This window comes from Danio rerio, chromosome 4 (assembly GCF_052040795.2).
Source record: "Danio rerio strain M-AB ecotype USA chromosome 4, GRCz13ab, whole genome shotgun sequence".
Lineage (NCBI taxonomy): Eukaryota > Metazoa > Chordata > Actinopteri > Cypriniformes > Danionidae > Danio > Danio rerio.
Window position 1 is genome coordinate 65,327,257 of NC_141024.2, and position 16,843 is coordinate 65,344,099.

The window sequence follows — 16,843 nt, forward strand, 5'->3', positions numbered from 1 at the left end:
ACTAAAAATTGCGTACGCACAAAGCTGTAAATATTCGTACGCAGAAAAAATTTCAGATGTATGAAACACTGCGTACGCTGAATCCCACGCATATTCTTTTGTACATACAAATGAACGTGAAACTGAGCGCAACATGCACGAGCACAAAACCCCTCCCTGCCTCCTCCCCATTATGAATATGCTAATGACTCTACTTTGGCAAAACCCTAGAAAAAGCAACGGCAAAATCAAGCAAAAAGAGAAACTTTGAACAGAATGTGAATTGGAGGTGCTGCTTTCGGAGGTAGACTGGAGAACATCGGTGTTATTTGCAAGTTTGTTCTCCGGAATAAACAACAAAAGAAAAAAATAGAGTGGGAGAGTTTAGCTGATGTGGTTAACACAGTTGGGTCTGAACATCGCACGGAGTGAATTAAAAAAGAAATGGTGTGATTTATAGGTGTAAAATTTTGCAGTATCTGTAACAGTCTCAGTGGCGCAGCTCGTAAGACGCATGTCATCATGTTTTGACACGTTCGAGCATGAACTCGGTTCAAATCCAGCGGCTACATATCAGATTTTGCCAACTATTTATCACGAGAAAGACAAGTAGGAATCATTAATAAGTCTGTGCATCATATTTATTGAATGGAAATGTTTCTGATTCACGCATGCAAATTCATCTTCAGATAGTGTCTTTATAGCAATGTGCGTGCAGTAGATAGCTCAGATTACATTGGGAAAACAGGCGACCGCTGCAAATTATGCTTTAATGTTTAGCTGGTCAAATGTATGGTATGGAAACCTTATATACCTGCTAGATGAACCCGTCTCATACAGCTGCCATTGCAAGGCTCAGACACTTTGTAGAGAGCAATTTAACACAACTGCCTCTAGGAGTCGCCAATGAAAATAAAACTGACACGCACAAAAAATGTGCGTACGCCAGCCAGAAAGCTGCCGTGAAGCTGCACACATTCCCACGTTCAGTTCATCGTTAGTAAATCTAAACGTGAGCGATTCTGAGCGTGAAAGCTGGCGTACGCAAAGTTTTTGTGCGTACTCAGCGTTGATACATGAGGCCCCTGATCATTATCAGCATAGAGAAGGTCAAAATAGATGGAATGGAAAAAACAACATCAGTGAGATCATTCCACTCTAACCAGAACCGACTCAATTTCCACACACACAAAACTAATACAACACATACAAATTCACAAGTCAGACATAAAATGAAACCCAATGAGCAGATCCAGACAGATTTGTGTGGAATGATTTTGGCAGTATCATAAAAAAAAATACCAAAGAACACGAATCAATGAAAATTTCAGCAGAAATTACACTTAAGAGCAATATTATAACTAGTATAAAAAGTTTTCTCATACTTGACTTTACATCTGAAACATGAAATATTCACACTAAATAAACAAAAAATAAAAGGCATTACAGCATATGCTCGTTACTTTATCATACTTTTTTGTGTGATAAAAATGTAAAAGTCATTTGTGGCAGCATTTATTTTAGGGAAACTTTTTTATTTTACCTCAGTGTCTCCAGTTTACAGTTTGGACTCTTCAGTCCATCAGAGAGAAGCTTCACTCCTGAATCCTGCAGGTCATTGGTACTCAGGTCCAGCTCTCTCAGCACACAGTTTGAGGATTTTAGAGCTGAAAACAAACTCTCACAATACTGAACAGAGAGATAACTCCACTGTAGTCTGTGTAGAGGACAAAGAGCAACAAAATCAGCAGTAAGAAATGAGCAGTGTTGAGTGTTCATGAGTTCAGTCCACAGTGATAAAAGTAACACTGGAAATAAACTAATAAGTATACATTGATCAATCAATGAATACTCACAGAGCTCTTCTGCAGTTTCTCACAGCTGGTATTAGTCTCCATCTTCCCACAGGTGATGTGTTCAATTTATTAAAGTCTAACTCATCCAGCGGCTCCTCTGACATCTCAATCATGTAGGAGATTGTTGAGCAGTGAGCAGGAGAGAGTTCCCTCTCTGAGTGTTTGTCTGATTTCACAAACTCCTGAATCTCTCTGGCCAGAGTCTGATCTTTTACCTCCAGCAGACAGAGGAACAGATTGATGGATCTTTCAGCTGAGAGATCATCATCTGTCTTGATCTTGTCTTTAATGTCCTGTGTAATTATCCTGATGCTCTCTGAGCTCTCCTCTGTGTGTGTCAGCAGATCCTGGAAGAGTCTCTGATTAGACTCCAGTGAGACGCCCAGCAGGAACCACAGGAACAGATCCAGATGACCATTACTACTCATGACAGCTTTATATATTGCTAAACTGAGCAGATGGCACAGAGAGAACTCAGAGCTCGACTGTAAAAATTGAACATCTGAATCTTCATATTCATTACCATCTGACACATCTTCATCATCTGAATATTTACTCTCATAAAGCAACATCACTGGTTCTCTTTTATCTGTTAAATAGCAGTGAAACACAAAGAAAGCAGCCAGAAACTCCTGAAAGCTGAGATGGATGAAGCTGTAGACTTTCCTCTGATGAATCACAGATTCCTCCTTGAAGATCTCAGTGCAGATCCCAGAATACACCGAGGCGTCAGTGACGTCTATGCCGCTCTCAATCAGGTCCTCCTCATAGAACATCACATTGCCCTTCATCAGCTGTCTGAAAGCCACTTCAGCAAGTTTGAGGATCACTCCTCTGTTGGACTGCAGGAGTTTCTCTTGATCTCTCTCTTCATACTTCTGCTTCCTCATGTTGATCTGAATCAGCAGGAAGTGGATGTACATCTCAGTCAGAGTTTGAGGGATTTCTGCACTCACATCTTCTTCCAGGAGCTTCTGAAGCACAGTGGAGGAGATCCAGCAGAAGACGGGTATGTGGCACATGATCTGGAGGCTTCTTGCTCTTCTGATGTGGGAGATGATTCTGCTGGCTTGATGCTCGTCGCTGATTCTCTTCCTGAAATATTCCTCCTTCTGAGGCTCAGTGAATCCCTGAATCTCTGTCAGACGGTGGATGTATGTGGAGGGGATCTGATGGGCTGCTGCTGGTCTGGCGGTGATCCAGATGAGAGCAGAGGGAAGCAGATCTCCTTTCAGGAGGCTCCACATCAACACAGCCACTGATGAAGATTCAGTCACAGCACAAACTTTCTCCTCATCTGAAAAGTTGAGTGTGATTCTGCTTTCATCCAGACCATCAAAGATGAACACAACTCTACACTGCTCATAAATCTTGGGCTCCAGATCTTCAAGTTCAGGATGAAAGTCCAGCAGAAGTCTGTGAAGACTGTACTGATGATCTCTGATCAAGTTCAGCTCTCGAAATGGAAGCACAAACATGAAATCTACACCCTGATTGGCTTTTCCCTCGGCCCAGTCCAGAATGAACTTCTGCACAGAGACGGTTTTCCCGATTCCAGCGATGCCTTTAGTGAGAACAGTCTTGATCTGGGCTTTCTCCTTCTTGATCTTCTCCTCATGTCCTGCTCCAGCTGAGGCTTTAAAGATGTCATTGCAGTAGACTGGAGTGTGTTGTGAGGGTTTTGTTCTGGCTCTTTTCTCTATCTGTAAAACGTCATGCTCTCTATTCACTCCTTCACTCTCTCCTTCTATGATGTAGAGCTGTGTGTAGATCCTATTCAGGAATTTTTGAGTCTCTCCATGGTTGATTCCCTCAAATAATCTCTCATACTTGTTCTTCATGCTAGTTTTGTGCTGGTTTTTGGCTCTCTGCAGTTCATCATGTTCTGGTTGGAGTGAATCCTGCTGCAGGTCTCTAGTCTGATCATCTCCATCCACACTGCAGGAACAACAACAACACAAAGAATGAATGAGTATGAGTGTAAAGATCCTTTAGTAAAGCCATGTGTGTTTTCTCTAAAACAGCTGAGACACATTACACAGATTTAATCAAGAAGCAAACTATAGTAATGCAGGAACCATTTCAGATCAGCAAGAACCGGCCAGTCTTCAAATGTCTCTTATAGCTCTATTGTGAAGCACTTTACACAACACACACTGATCACGTCTAATGCTTAAAATGCTTTAAATATGTAACAGTGTTTGTCATTTATTAAATTCAGGATCAGGATTTCAGTAACAACACTGTAACATTGCTCCACTTTATTAAGATAATAAACAGAGAAGATTTAAACAGTTTCATTTTAAACAAGTATCCTTTCCAATTCACTTTACTAACTCTTAACATTTTGAGTTTCAATACTTTAGTTACTTACTACTACTTCAGTACTTCACTAATGATCAAATGTGAGTGTTACGGTTGCCATATATTTGTAGTATTTTTGCCTTCTGTTTTCTCTCTTTGTTTTGTCTCTCTCTCTCTCGCTTTCTCCCAGCCTGTCATTTCCTTTAGGTCTGCCTTTGCGAGAGCTGATTGGTGAGGAGATCAGTCGATCATCATTGGGCGCAAGGCGTGGTCATATAAAAGGATGCCAGGAAAAGCAGAGGAAAACATTTTTCCTTTGATTTTGTTTTTGATGACATGATTTTGTCTTTTGTTGTTTTTGCTTAACTTTTGTTTCGGTAAAATTATTTTGTATTACTTTTGCTCATGTTGAGCTACTTTGTGATATTTGTACATCTTTATTTCGATTGTTTTTGTTTGTTACTTTCTGGCCAGCTCTTACCTGACAGTATTGAGAGATTTCAAGTTCACTCTTTTCCTCAGAGTAAGGTGGATAGGGAAGATGTCGTACGACTTCCATTTTGCAAACACGTAGACAATCCCATGTTTAAAACACCAGGTAAGAAGTGAGATTTTATATATATGTTAGAGAGGCGGGACTTGACGTACCTGTCTATCATCCTTATGACGCAGCACAAAGCAGAGCTATGCAGAGAAGCGCCCGCAGCTATGGGGAATGGCCTCATCCTATGTGCCTTTGTGTGTAATTGTGTGCGTCTATAACAAACTGTGAGTACACATTCTGATCTAAAGGACAGTCGTTCTCATTTCAGTAACTAATGATCGAGTGATTTGGCGTTTATACGCTATTAGCGGGACATTCAGAAATGACGGGGTTAAGCTCATCCAGCGCGTTCGGCGCATTCACGTGCTCTCGCACGAGTTTATGATCATAAGATCGCTAGTTATATGTAAATTATGTTCTATACATGCTTGTTTATGTTATCATGCTATTACAATGGGATTTACTTATGACAAGTGTTTTAAGAAGTCATTTTCTGGGCTTATTGCCAGTTTTGAGTACTTTCGGTTTTGACATGCTGATTGTACTGCATAGCGAAAGTGAAACCATTACATCACGTTTACTGCTCGGCTCGATGAAGCGTTGTACTTGATGCATATATTATAATATTGTACTGTGATTATATATGGTGAATGTTATTTGTGATCTAGATGTCTAATTATGTTATACTGATTATTTTATTAGTTCTATTTCATTGTAGAACCACACACACGCCTATACACACACCTCTTCAGTGTTCAATAAACCAGTTTGATTGACCTTAACTGCCTGATCCACTCCTGTGTTCTGATCGACACCCCAAGGGCAAGGCTAGAGAAATTAGAACCTCCTCAGAATACAATCCTAACCTAACAACCCAACAAATTGGTCCTTCGAGCCGGAGCTCAGCCATTGCCCCCTGGATAAAGAGGATCAACGGTGGTAATATGCAGTTTGAAGGGGTGAATGCAGATGGCGCCAGAGGAGCCAGACCTAAGCGTCATGTTTATCCACCTGCCAATTTAGAGGACTATGACTTCACACCCTTACGTCATAAACAGGTCAGTCAGTCAGTAATGCCGTATTCTACAGAACAATTATGGAGATATGGTCCATCAAATGCTGCACAAATTTCCCCTGCCCCGTCTGACCGTGCCAGCAGTCCTGTGAGTCAGTATTCATTACATGTGGTGGATGAGTGGCCACCCACTGCTGTTAATAAAGAGTATTCCTATGACAGACAACGGATGGGAGCACCTTTACAGTCTGGAGTTAATATACCTACTGTTCCGTCTGCTGTATCTTCACCATTTCACAGGCCCTGGGAAGAAACAGAGTATCAGTTATCACCACAAACATGCTTAAGCCCCTAACATAGGCCTGCTCAGACTAAGCACCACTTGGAGTCTCTTCCAATGCCATCTTCCCATGCACTAAATACCAGTCAGTCATTTCAGTTGCATAATACTGTCGCTGCTCCATTAAGTTCAGATCTGATTTTTCATAGAGAAGGTGATAACTCAGTACTTACCTGAAGGCAGGCTGTGGAGCAAAGAGGTCATTCTGCTATGCCTAGCCACCCAGTGAAAGAGCCACAGACTGAACATGTACTCGTAGATTTTCTGGGTAAGATGCTTAACCAGCTTCACTTGATGAGGGACGAAATACAGACCGGAATGGCAGCTAAACGAGGCGTCCCAGAGTCATTTAAGACTCCTGCTCACCATGATACTTCTTCTGCTCACTATCAAGTTGAATCTGTCCATAGAAATTCATGCCAATTGGCTCCTCCCCCCACGGATTCCAGAGCCCCCACTCATGAGCACAACTGGCATTCTGAGCGAACATTCAAACCTCATAACGTTGCTGATATGCCTCAACCTTACCACAGTAATGAGCCAAGAAGACCTAAAAACCAGACATCTTTGTTCAGAGCATCCACTCTGCATCCTGATGAGAGGGAAAGCACTTATCGTGGTCCCACCCCAAACATTCCAGACTTCGTTACAGGGGATCCTAGTGAGTTCACCAGACTAAAGATTGCTCTTGAGAACCTGTTAACGCCTGATACTACTGAACTGTTCCGTTATCAGATATTGCTGGATCATCTAAGATTAGATGAAGCCCGCCTGGTAGCTGACTCCTACCTTAACTCACCGTTCCCTTATAGTGACACAATGGCAGCATTGACTGAGAGGTTTGGGCAACCTTACAAGTTAGCCCTACGTCGGATAGCTAGAGTGATGGATGCGCCTGACATTCGACGAGGCGATACCGCAGCCTTTGATAAGTTTGCCTTACAAATTAGATCCCTTGTTGGTATGTTGGAGACTTTAGGCCATGATGGTCAGGCTGAATTGAGATGTGGGTCACATGTGGAAAGACTGTTATGCAAACTACCTCCTGAAATGACATCTGAGTTCAGGAGACACATGTTTCGTCGACCTGGTGCAGTGTATAACCTCCTGGATTTCTCAGAATGGCTGCAATATGAGGCCTGGTGTCAGAGCACTGAGAATTATGTTGTAGAACGCAGGCGCAGGGTGGAGCAGAGGACTGAGAAAGGAAGAGTAATAAACCTTCCTGGGCGGTCAGCTACAATACTCCATGGAGCCGAGGAGGGCCCTCCTAAACTACCTAATGTACCCAGCATAGTCCCCCCAGCCAGCTCAGGTATCCTCCAAACACAAATCAAAGCTTTCTGCCCATACTGTGACAAAACAGACCATTACCTCAGTCAATGCCCTACATTCAAGTCCTTTAACAAACAGCAGATCGCAGAATGGATTCAAACAAATCACCGCTGCTGGCGCTGTGGGAGGACACACCAGGCAGCAAAGTGCACCCTAAAAAAGCCATGCAGTATTTGTAAAGGTAGGCACCTACAGATCCTTCATGAAGTTAACTTCAAACCAGCGACTGAAGGATCGTGTTTGGTTAATTCAGCAACAGAGACTCTGTATCTGGATAAACCTACAGGATGTAGGAAGGTTCTCCTTAAGGTAGTCAGAGTTTTGCTTCGCCACAAAGACCAAACACTAGATACCTACGCTGTCCTTGATGATGGATCGGAGAGGACAATTCTCCTATCCCCTGCTGCCACAAAACTTGGTATCCATGGTCCGGTGGAAAGCTTAGCCCTATGCACTATTCGTCAGGACGTGCAAGCTGTCACTGGTGCTGCAGTCTCTTTCCAGATTTCTCCAGTTACCCAGCCACAGAAAGTATACAGAATCTCAGCTGCTTTTACTGCTGAACGTCTAGGACTAGCAGACCATTCGTACCCTTTGAGCATCCTGGAGAAGTATCAGCATCTAAAGAACGTTCCCCTGCAGCCCTTTGAGGGAGCACACCCATTGCTGTTATTTGGAGCAGACAATACTCACCTCATCACTCCCATATCACCTGTCCGCCTGGGCCCCTCTGGTGGACCAGCAGCAATACAGACCAGGCTGGGATGGACGTTACAGGGACCCATAAGACACTTAAAAGACCAGTTGTCATCACAACAGTGCCTCTTCTTGTCCCTGACCCCTGCTGAGCGACAGGTGAGGAAGGATGTTGAAAGGCTCTGGCAGATTGATGTTATGCCTTATCGTTGTGAGAAGCAGGTAACACGTTCAAAAGAAGATCGAGAGGCTATTCATCTCTTGGAGACTAAGACTACTCGGGTTGAGGTTAATGGCATTCTCCGCTATGCAACACCTCTATTGCGCAGAAAAGATTTCCCTCTCTTTTCTGCCCCCCAAGATGCTGTGATGCCTAATCTCAGGGGAATAGAGCGGCGGCTTACTCGGTCTCCAGAAAGAGCAGAGGTTTATAAGTCAGAGATAAAGAAGTTGGAGCTGGCTGGGGCTGCCATCAAGCTGCAGAATGAGGAGAAGGAAAGCACTAGAGAAAAAATGGTATATCACCCCTCACATGATCACTCACAATGAGAAAAATCGCCTTGTATTCAACTGTTCCTTCGAATATGAGGGACTGAACCTAAATGACTCCTTGCTTCCTGGTCCAGTCTTAAGTCCCTCCCTCCTGGGTGTCCTCTTGCGATTTAGAGAACATTGTGTAGCCATCAGCGGGGATATACGTGGCATGTTTCATCAGGTCCTGCTACTGCCTGAGGACAGGCCACTCCTGCGCTTCTTGTGGCGTGACCTGCGATGAGAGGAACCGCCAGACACATATGAGTGGCAAGTTCTTCCTTTCGGGACGACATGTAGCCCCTGCTATGACCTTCGCCCTACAGCAACATGTGGCATTGCACAGTACCCCTGATGAGGATGTAAGATTCTCAGTAAACAAGTGTTTCTACGTAGACAACTGTCTACAAAGCCTACCCTCTGCACAGGAAGCACGACAGTTAGTGGACAAGTTACAGGCTCTCCTAACCTCCGGTGGTTTAGACATCCGACAGTGGGCAAGTAATAAAGGGGAAGTTATCAGTCACCTACCCCCTGAGGCCAGGTCCACTAAGCTGGAGTTATGGCTTTCTCAAGACAAAGCTGAACCACGCGAGTCAACATTAGGCCTGAGTTGGCACTGTAAATCAGACAATCTGGGCTTTAAACACCGACCTATCACATACAATGCCCTGACAATGCGTAACATTTACTGGGTGCTGGCGAGTCAGTACGACCCCCTTGGAGTTATCCTTCCATATACTACTAGGGCTAAGGTGATAGTGCAGCAGCTCTGGGTCAAGCACAGGGACTAGGATGATCCTCAACTTCCTGGTGAACTTCAACAGGAATGAATGAAATCGGAAGAAGAACTAAAATATCTACCTGAGGTGACACTACCTAGATGCTATTACCCCTACTACATGGATCACTCAGATGTGCGACGAGAAATTCATATCTTTAGTGACGCTTCTGAGAAGGCATATGGAGCTGTTGCTTACCTGCTCACAGAAGATCATCAGGGAGAACTTCATCTAGCCTTCCTTCTAGCCCGATCACGAGTAGCTCCACGAAAGCAGCAGTCCATCCTGAGGCTTGAGCTTTGTGCTGCTTTGATAGGTGCACAGTTAGCAAAGTTGCTTGTAAATGAGCTCACTGTGAAGTTGGACAAATTTACTTACTGGACTGATTCCACTATTGTCCTCCACTGGCTATGTTCAGAATCCTGTAGGTACAAGGTCTTTGTGGGTACCAGGGTGGCGGAGATTCAGGAGTTGACGGACTGTGCAGAATGGAGATATGTCAATTCGGAAGAAAATCCTGCCGACGACCTGACTCGAGGCAAGAACCTGCAAGACCTTATTGGACCCAACAGATGGCATAATGGTCCAAAGTTTTTAATGCAGCCTCAAGAAAAGTGGCCTTCTCACCCCAACTCCCAATTTTCGGATGCTGTGGATGAAACTGAACTTAAGAGAGGAACATTTTGTGGAATTACTATTACTACCCCAACGACTTTAGATGGAAAGCAATGCAGAAGCTGGAATGAGCTGGTGGAGGCAATTGCACAGGAGTTGCACGGGACGGCTGCCCTTGATAATTCCCTCACAGCTGATGCTTACAAAGATGCAGAGACTGTGGCTTTGAGAGGGATACAGATGGACTGTTTTCCTGAGGATTTTTAGCTGCTATAAGCTAATAAACCAGTTCGCTCTAACAGTCGGCTATTATGTCTTTCCCCAGAGTTTGACTCAGAAACCCAACTTATACGAGTGGGAGGACGTCTGAGACGAGTAGAAGTCCTTGACCCAGCCACTATTCCTCCCATAGTACTTGACCCTCATCATCCATACACCCAACTGTTTATCAAAGACTATGATGCTCGACTCCTTCACCCGGGACGAGAGCGAGTGTTTGCTGAACTCCGCAGAAGAGTGTGGATTCTGAGGGGTAGGGAGGCAGTCAAGAAGTACCAAAGGACATGCCTTGATTGTTGTAAATGGAGGTCAAAGCCAGCTACACAGCAGATAGTCGATCTACCCCCGCCAAGACTCGGATTGTTTAAGCCAGCATTCTATTCAGAAGGCATGGATTGTTTTGGCCCATTGATGGTGACATTAGGTCGAAGGACAGAAAAAAGGTGGGGCCTCCTGTTCAAGTGTCTCACCACCCGTGCTGTGCACATAGAAGTGCTAACCTCTATGACCAGTGATGCCTTTCTAATGGCATTGAGAAGGTTCATTGGCCGACGTGGCCAGCCTGCAGAACTATACTCTGACCAAGGCACAAACTTTCGAGGTGGCGAAACAGAACTCAGAGAAACCTTCAGCACCCTAAGTTCAGACCTACAGCATTTGTTAGCCAAACAGAGGATCAATTTCCACTTCAATCCTCCTGCGTCTCCCCACTTTGGTGGTGTATGGAAGAGGGAGATTTGTTCAATAAAAATGGCTCTCCGCACAGCTCTGGGCTCAGAGACTGTGTCCGAAGAAGTTCTCCAGACTGTTTTGATTGAAGTAGAAGCCATCTTGAATTCTAAACCTTTAGGTTATGTTTCAGCAGATCTGGCTGACCTGGACCCAGTCACTCCCAATTGACTGCTGATGGGGCGGCCAGATGGTTCCTTACCCCAAGTAGTATATCCTGAGTCTGATCTCCTTACTAAACGGAGATGGAGGCATTCCCAGATATTGGCTGACAGATTCTGGACTGCTTTCATAAGACATTACTTACCAGCTTTGCAGACAAGAGGACAGTGGCAAAGATCAACACCTGACATTGAGCCTGGCACAGTAGCTATGCTAGTTGACCCCCAGCTGCCACGAGCCCTATGGCAAATTGGAAAAGTAACTAGAGTATTTCCAGGAGCAGATGGACATGTCAGAACAGCAGAGATCCAGATAAAAAACAGGACATATACACGGCCAATATCTTGTCTGATTGTACTTCCGGAAATCCCTGAAGAAGAGGATCATATGGGGAGTAAAGAAACACAACAACCAAGTTGAGGCAAATTTAACAGAGCAAATTTACAAATAAATTTGGGGGCGGCAATGTTAGAGAGGCGGGACTTGACGTACCTGTCTATCATCCTCATGACGCAGCACAAAGCAGAGCTATGCAGAGAAGCGCCCGCAGCTATGGGGAATGGCCTCATCCTATGTGCCTTTGTGTGTAATTGTGTGCGTCTATAACAAACTGTGAGTACACATTCTGATCTAAAGGACAGTCGTTCTCATTTCAGTAACTAATGATCGAGTGATTTGGCGTTTATACGCTATTAGCGGGACATTCAGAAATGACGGGGTTAAGTTCATCCGGCGCGTTCGGCGCATTCACGTGCTCTCGCACGAGTTTATGATCATAAGATCGCTAATTATATGTAAATTATGTTCTATACATGCTTGTTTATGTTATCATGCTATTACAATGGGATTTACTCATGACAAGTGTTTTAAGAAGTCATTTTCTGGGCTTATTGCCAGTTTTGAGTACTTTCGGTTTTGACATGCTGATTGTACTGCATAGCGAAAGTGAAACCATTACATCACGTTTACTGCTCGGCTCGATGAAGCGTTGTACTTGATGCATATATTATAATATTGTACTGTGATTATATATGGTGAATGTTATTTGTGATCTAGATGTCTAATTATGTTATACTGACTATTTTATTATTTCTATTTCATTGTAGAACCACACACACGCCTATACACACACCTCTTCAGTGTTCAATAAACCAGTTTGATTGACCTTAACTGCCTGATCCACTCCTGTGTTCTGATCGACACCCCAAGGGCAAGGCTAGAGAAATTAGAACCTCCTCAGAATACAATCCTAACCTAACAACCCAACAATATATATATATATATATATATATATATATATATATATATATATATTCTGACAGATTAATAGAGAGTAAATATAATATCTTGTAAAAAATAATCATATGAAATGTAGTGTCTAGACGAAATACCTGCATGATGTAAACAAATCCAGATCTCCAGAAGTGTGCGTGTCCTCCATGATGGATCTGAAAAGTTTGATCTCCAGCAGAAACTCTAGAAGAAACTGATGAACAATCACAGATCTCCAGTCATTGATCAGCCTTCAAAATTCAGCTGAATGCAGGAATAGATCAGCAGGAAACACATCACAAGTAAACAATCAATAGAATCACAGCCATCATCCGTTTGATTAGGAATAAAATATAATCATACATACAGATTCACATAAACCTTATGCCAAGTTCAGACTGTATGATTTTAGCCCCGATTCTGACTCGCAGACAAATGCCTAAAATCACAGGCAAATCAGTGCTTGTGCACGCAAGTAATGCCTAGTTCAGACTAGGCTTGGGCGGTATCCAAATTTTGATACCGTCAAACCGCCTCCATATTTTACCCCGGTATCCGGTATTACCGGCGTAATAAAAAAAATTATGACGTAAGGCTCAGACAGCGTCACCAAACTGTTGGCTTGAGCCTAAGGGTGCTTTCACACCTACACTTTTGTTTCGGAACGTATCTCATTTGCCCAGTTAGCGCGGTTCGATTGGCATATGTGAACAGGGCAATCGCGCTCTGTTCCGCGCCAAAGTAATCGCTCTGAGATCGCTTGAATGAGGTGGTCTCGGCTCGATTGAAACGAACCCTGGAGCGGTTCGATTGCAGTGAGAAAGCGATCCGATCCGAGCGCGGTTATATCACAGTGTTTTATGGATATGTAATAGGCTTACGGCTATATGAAGAGAGAATTATGAGTAGGGCGGGAAGTTTCGCGAGTCTCCGGATGCCCGCAAACGAGTGATGATCTCCCGGTAATCTCGCGTCTCTCTCCCAGTCCTCAAATAGGCATCGTCGCGCACCCTTCTCACCCCTCCCCACCGTGTCTCTCCCCAGACACGTCACGCGCGCGCACCCTGTCAATCACCACCTCTCCTGACAGCTGAGCGGGACGCTGCAAAATAAACCCTGACACTCTGACCAATGTGAAGAGAGTTTACGTGACTTGTTTTAGCTCTTTTGGTCCGATTAGAAACTTTGCAGTGTGAAAGCGAACCGCTCCAAGAGCAAAGAGCAACAATGTAACAATTTTAATCTCTGTTTCGGAACAACTGAATCGATTCAAAGGTGTGAAAGCACCCTAAAACATTCAGAAACTGAATACCTTCTATGCGACCTTAGGCTTGCGGTCAGAGAGGAGAGAGAGAGAGAGGGAGAGGGAGAGAGAGAGAGAGAGAGGGGGGGGGGAGAGCCGCACAGCACCTCTCTCTCTCTCTCTTACACAAACATACACACATCTCTCCCGCGATTTTTCAGAAATGTACTCCCACACCGTAAGAAATCTGGCCGGCTCCGTCGTTACTGCAGCGGGAATGCAGAGAGCTGCAATCGGGCCATAAAAATTATACCCGATAGGTCCCGAGTCCGACAGGTACATTTTGATTGACAGCTTTATAAAGCCCGAACCCGTTTACAGCCCGACATTATTCAAATGTGCTCATGGACACAGCTCTATTGCATTTTTTCAAGAATAAGTCATTGATATGTTTTAACATCATTTATTCGTAACAAACATAGACTATAGGCCACTTGAAAGTTGGAACAAAGAAATAAAATAAGTCCTCTGTAACATCGTAACATCTCAGCACTCTATATAGGTCTAGGTACATACCCTTAGCCATTAAATTGGCCAACACACCAATGAAAAGAAATCTTGCTTAACAAATCAAATTAAAATAAACTCTAAATGATGACGGGTATTTTGGCAATAACAAAATTAAGATAAAGGCTGTGCTGTGCAAGATGTGTTACGCCTCTTCTCTTCACAATCTGGCATTAGGGCGGCCGTGAAGCTGAATATTCAGCCTGATCTCACGAGAAAACGTAAGTATTTTACGTTTTGCCAGTTTAGTGGCTAATTCGTACGAATTCGTACGAGTTCAGTCGTACGAAATGGTACAATTTTAAAAAGGAGGCGTGGCACCTAACCCCACCTCTAACCCCAACCGTCATTGGGGGATAAGCAAATCGTACTAAATTGTACTAATTAGATCGTACGAATTCATACGAATTAGCCAAAAAGTTACGAATTGCTGTGAGATTGTGTTGGAATATTAAAAGAATAATGCCACCATTAGCCTGTATACTCTGTCTACATTATGGTTATATGGTTTAATTAATATTTATTTATAATTGAAAAACCCTTTACTCACCAAGATTAGGCTACGTGTGTTTGTGGAGGAACATTATTAAATCCACTGGCTTTAGCGCAGTCCTGAGCTCACGGGGTCCAGCAGAACTGAACATCCTTTCCTGCGGCTATAGGCCGAGATGCAGAGTTCTGATCTGGCTGATTTTTCAAGTTTTGGGTAGGATTGTTTGTTAATTTTCTACCAGTCAGGAACATCCATTTAATTTTCCATGACAGCAGTTTCAGTGTAGCGAATTGCCTCATCATTTTACCTGTCAGCTTGCGGTTTAGGGCTCTACCGTAATACGCAGTGTATGAGCGACCGCGAAACACCTGCGGCTGGAATAACCGTTCCTTCTGAGCTAGTGACTGACTTGACCGCCGTAATAATTCGCTTTTTTACTACTTATTCATCATTTGTTTCACCTTTGCAGGGATGGATTTTAATGCAGGGATTTGGATTTTTTCGGGTCTCGCCGGGTTCGGGCAAAGATCTTCAGCTCTAATGCAGACCTCTAGTTCATATTAACCACGTCTCCCTTCTGTTCAGTCGAAACTGCCAAACAGCAGGACACTTTGGAGCGCAACTTGTCACGTCACCTCTCCCTGTCCCTCTCCCCCTTCCCTCTCACCCTCCCTTTCACCCTCCCTCTTCCCTCTCACCCTCCCTTTCACCCTCCCTCTTCCTCTCTCTCTCTCTCCTCCACACTGTCCCGTGATGACAACCACACATACGTTTTTGTAGGCATTAAATAAAGGATATTTAATATTTTATGACGGTATAACGGTATTGAAACTCACACCGTTGCTATTTTTAGATCCCGCGGTATACCATAATACCGCAAAACCGCCCAAGCCTAGTTCAGACTGCGTGATTTTAGCCCGGATTTTGGCTCGCCGACAAGTTTTGAGAAATCGCCGACAAATGCCTGAAATCACAGGCAAATCACTGCTCGTGCACGTGAGTGACAAGACAATCACACAGTATGAACTTTCAAAGACGCGATCTAAGACGCGATTCAAATCATGCCATGTGAATTGAGTTTTGACTGAAAATAACATCAGCGATCACCTACAGCCAACGAGAGAGCAGCATTCACTTGTGTGTGTGTGTATACCTGCTGCAGGCCAGCGGGAGGCTGGGGAGAAGTTAAAAGCGCTCTTTTTCGGTTTATTTGGACCCACGAAATGGAGGAAAAACTAATGGAGGTTTGACCGGACTCAGGAGCAACCGTGTCTGTTTGACGTTTCATACAGAAAGAAAGTAGTTTATCATCAACGTTGAGGAGAAATGGCTAATTCCCTTTAAACCCAGGTGAGCAAACATGGACATGTTCTACCCCATTAAAGGCTTCTTTCTCATTATGTAGTTAATAACAAAAGATATACTACATGTTTTTGGCTGTGAGACGTATTTTGGATGGAGTTGTTGGTGATTCTTCCAATAGTAAAATCTTGCAACGTGAAAGCCCCTGTCGCTGATCCATCTTGCAGTGTAAACAAAGCAGCGACGAAACGCTAGCCCAGATAGTCATGCAGTGTGAAAACATCTGTGACATGACTACTTTGAAAATCATGCAGTCTGAACTCGGCATAACAATCACACAATGTGAACTATCAAAGACGCCATCTGAGAGAATCGCTAATGAATCACAGACACCTGTGAGATATTTGGCATGCTGAATATTTGGAGCTGTCATGCCAGGTGAAATGAGTTTTAACTGAAAATTACATCAGAGAGAAGTTAAATGCGCTCATTTTCAGTTTATTTGGACCCAAGAAATGGAGGAAAAACTAATGTAAATTTGGCAGGAGCACCTGTGTCTGTTTGACGTGTCATGTGAGCAATATTACAATCGGGTCAAAAAAAAAAAATTGAGGATAAATTGCTAATTCCCCTCAAATCCAGGTGAACAAATATGTAGATTTTCTACTCTATTATGCTTTTACTTCTTATGTAGTTAATAAACAAATATATACTACGTGTTTTTGGTTGTTTCGTTTAAAACAAAGTTGTCTGTGATACAGTGTGAAAGCCCCTGTCCATCTGGCAGTGTAAACAAAGC

The 16,843-nt window shown here is 43.6% G+C and overlaps 1 protein-coding gene across 2 annotated transcripts in view; it reads right to left on the bottom strand.

The window, feature by feature from the left end:
- Nucleotides 1–16,843, bottom strand: part of si:ch211-226o13.1 — a 34,858-nt gene that overhangs the window by 17,082 nt on the left and 933 nt on the right. The window contains exons 2-5 of one of the 2 annotated variants that reach the window (XM_088649647.1): nt 12,559–12,653; nt 2,392–3,773; nt 1,836–2,343; nt 1,523–1,696 (exon numbers count right to left, since the gene is read on the bottom strand). In XM_088649647.1, coding sequence (XP_088505773.1) covers nt 1,523–1,696; nt 1,836–2,343; nt 2,392–3,773; nt 12,559–12,608 — 2,114 coding nt within the window. In that variant the 5' untranslated portion in view covers nt 12,609–12,653. Of the gene's footprint in view, nt 1–1,522; nt 1,697–1,835; nt 3,774–12,558; nt 12,654–16,843 lie in introns of both variants that reach the window. The other variant, NM_001445231.1, reaches the window with a different exon arrangement.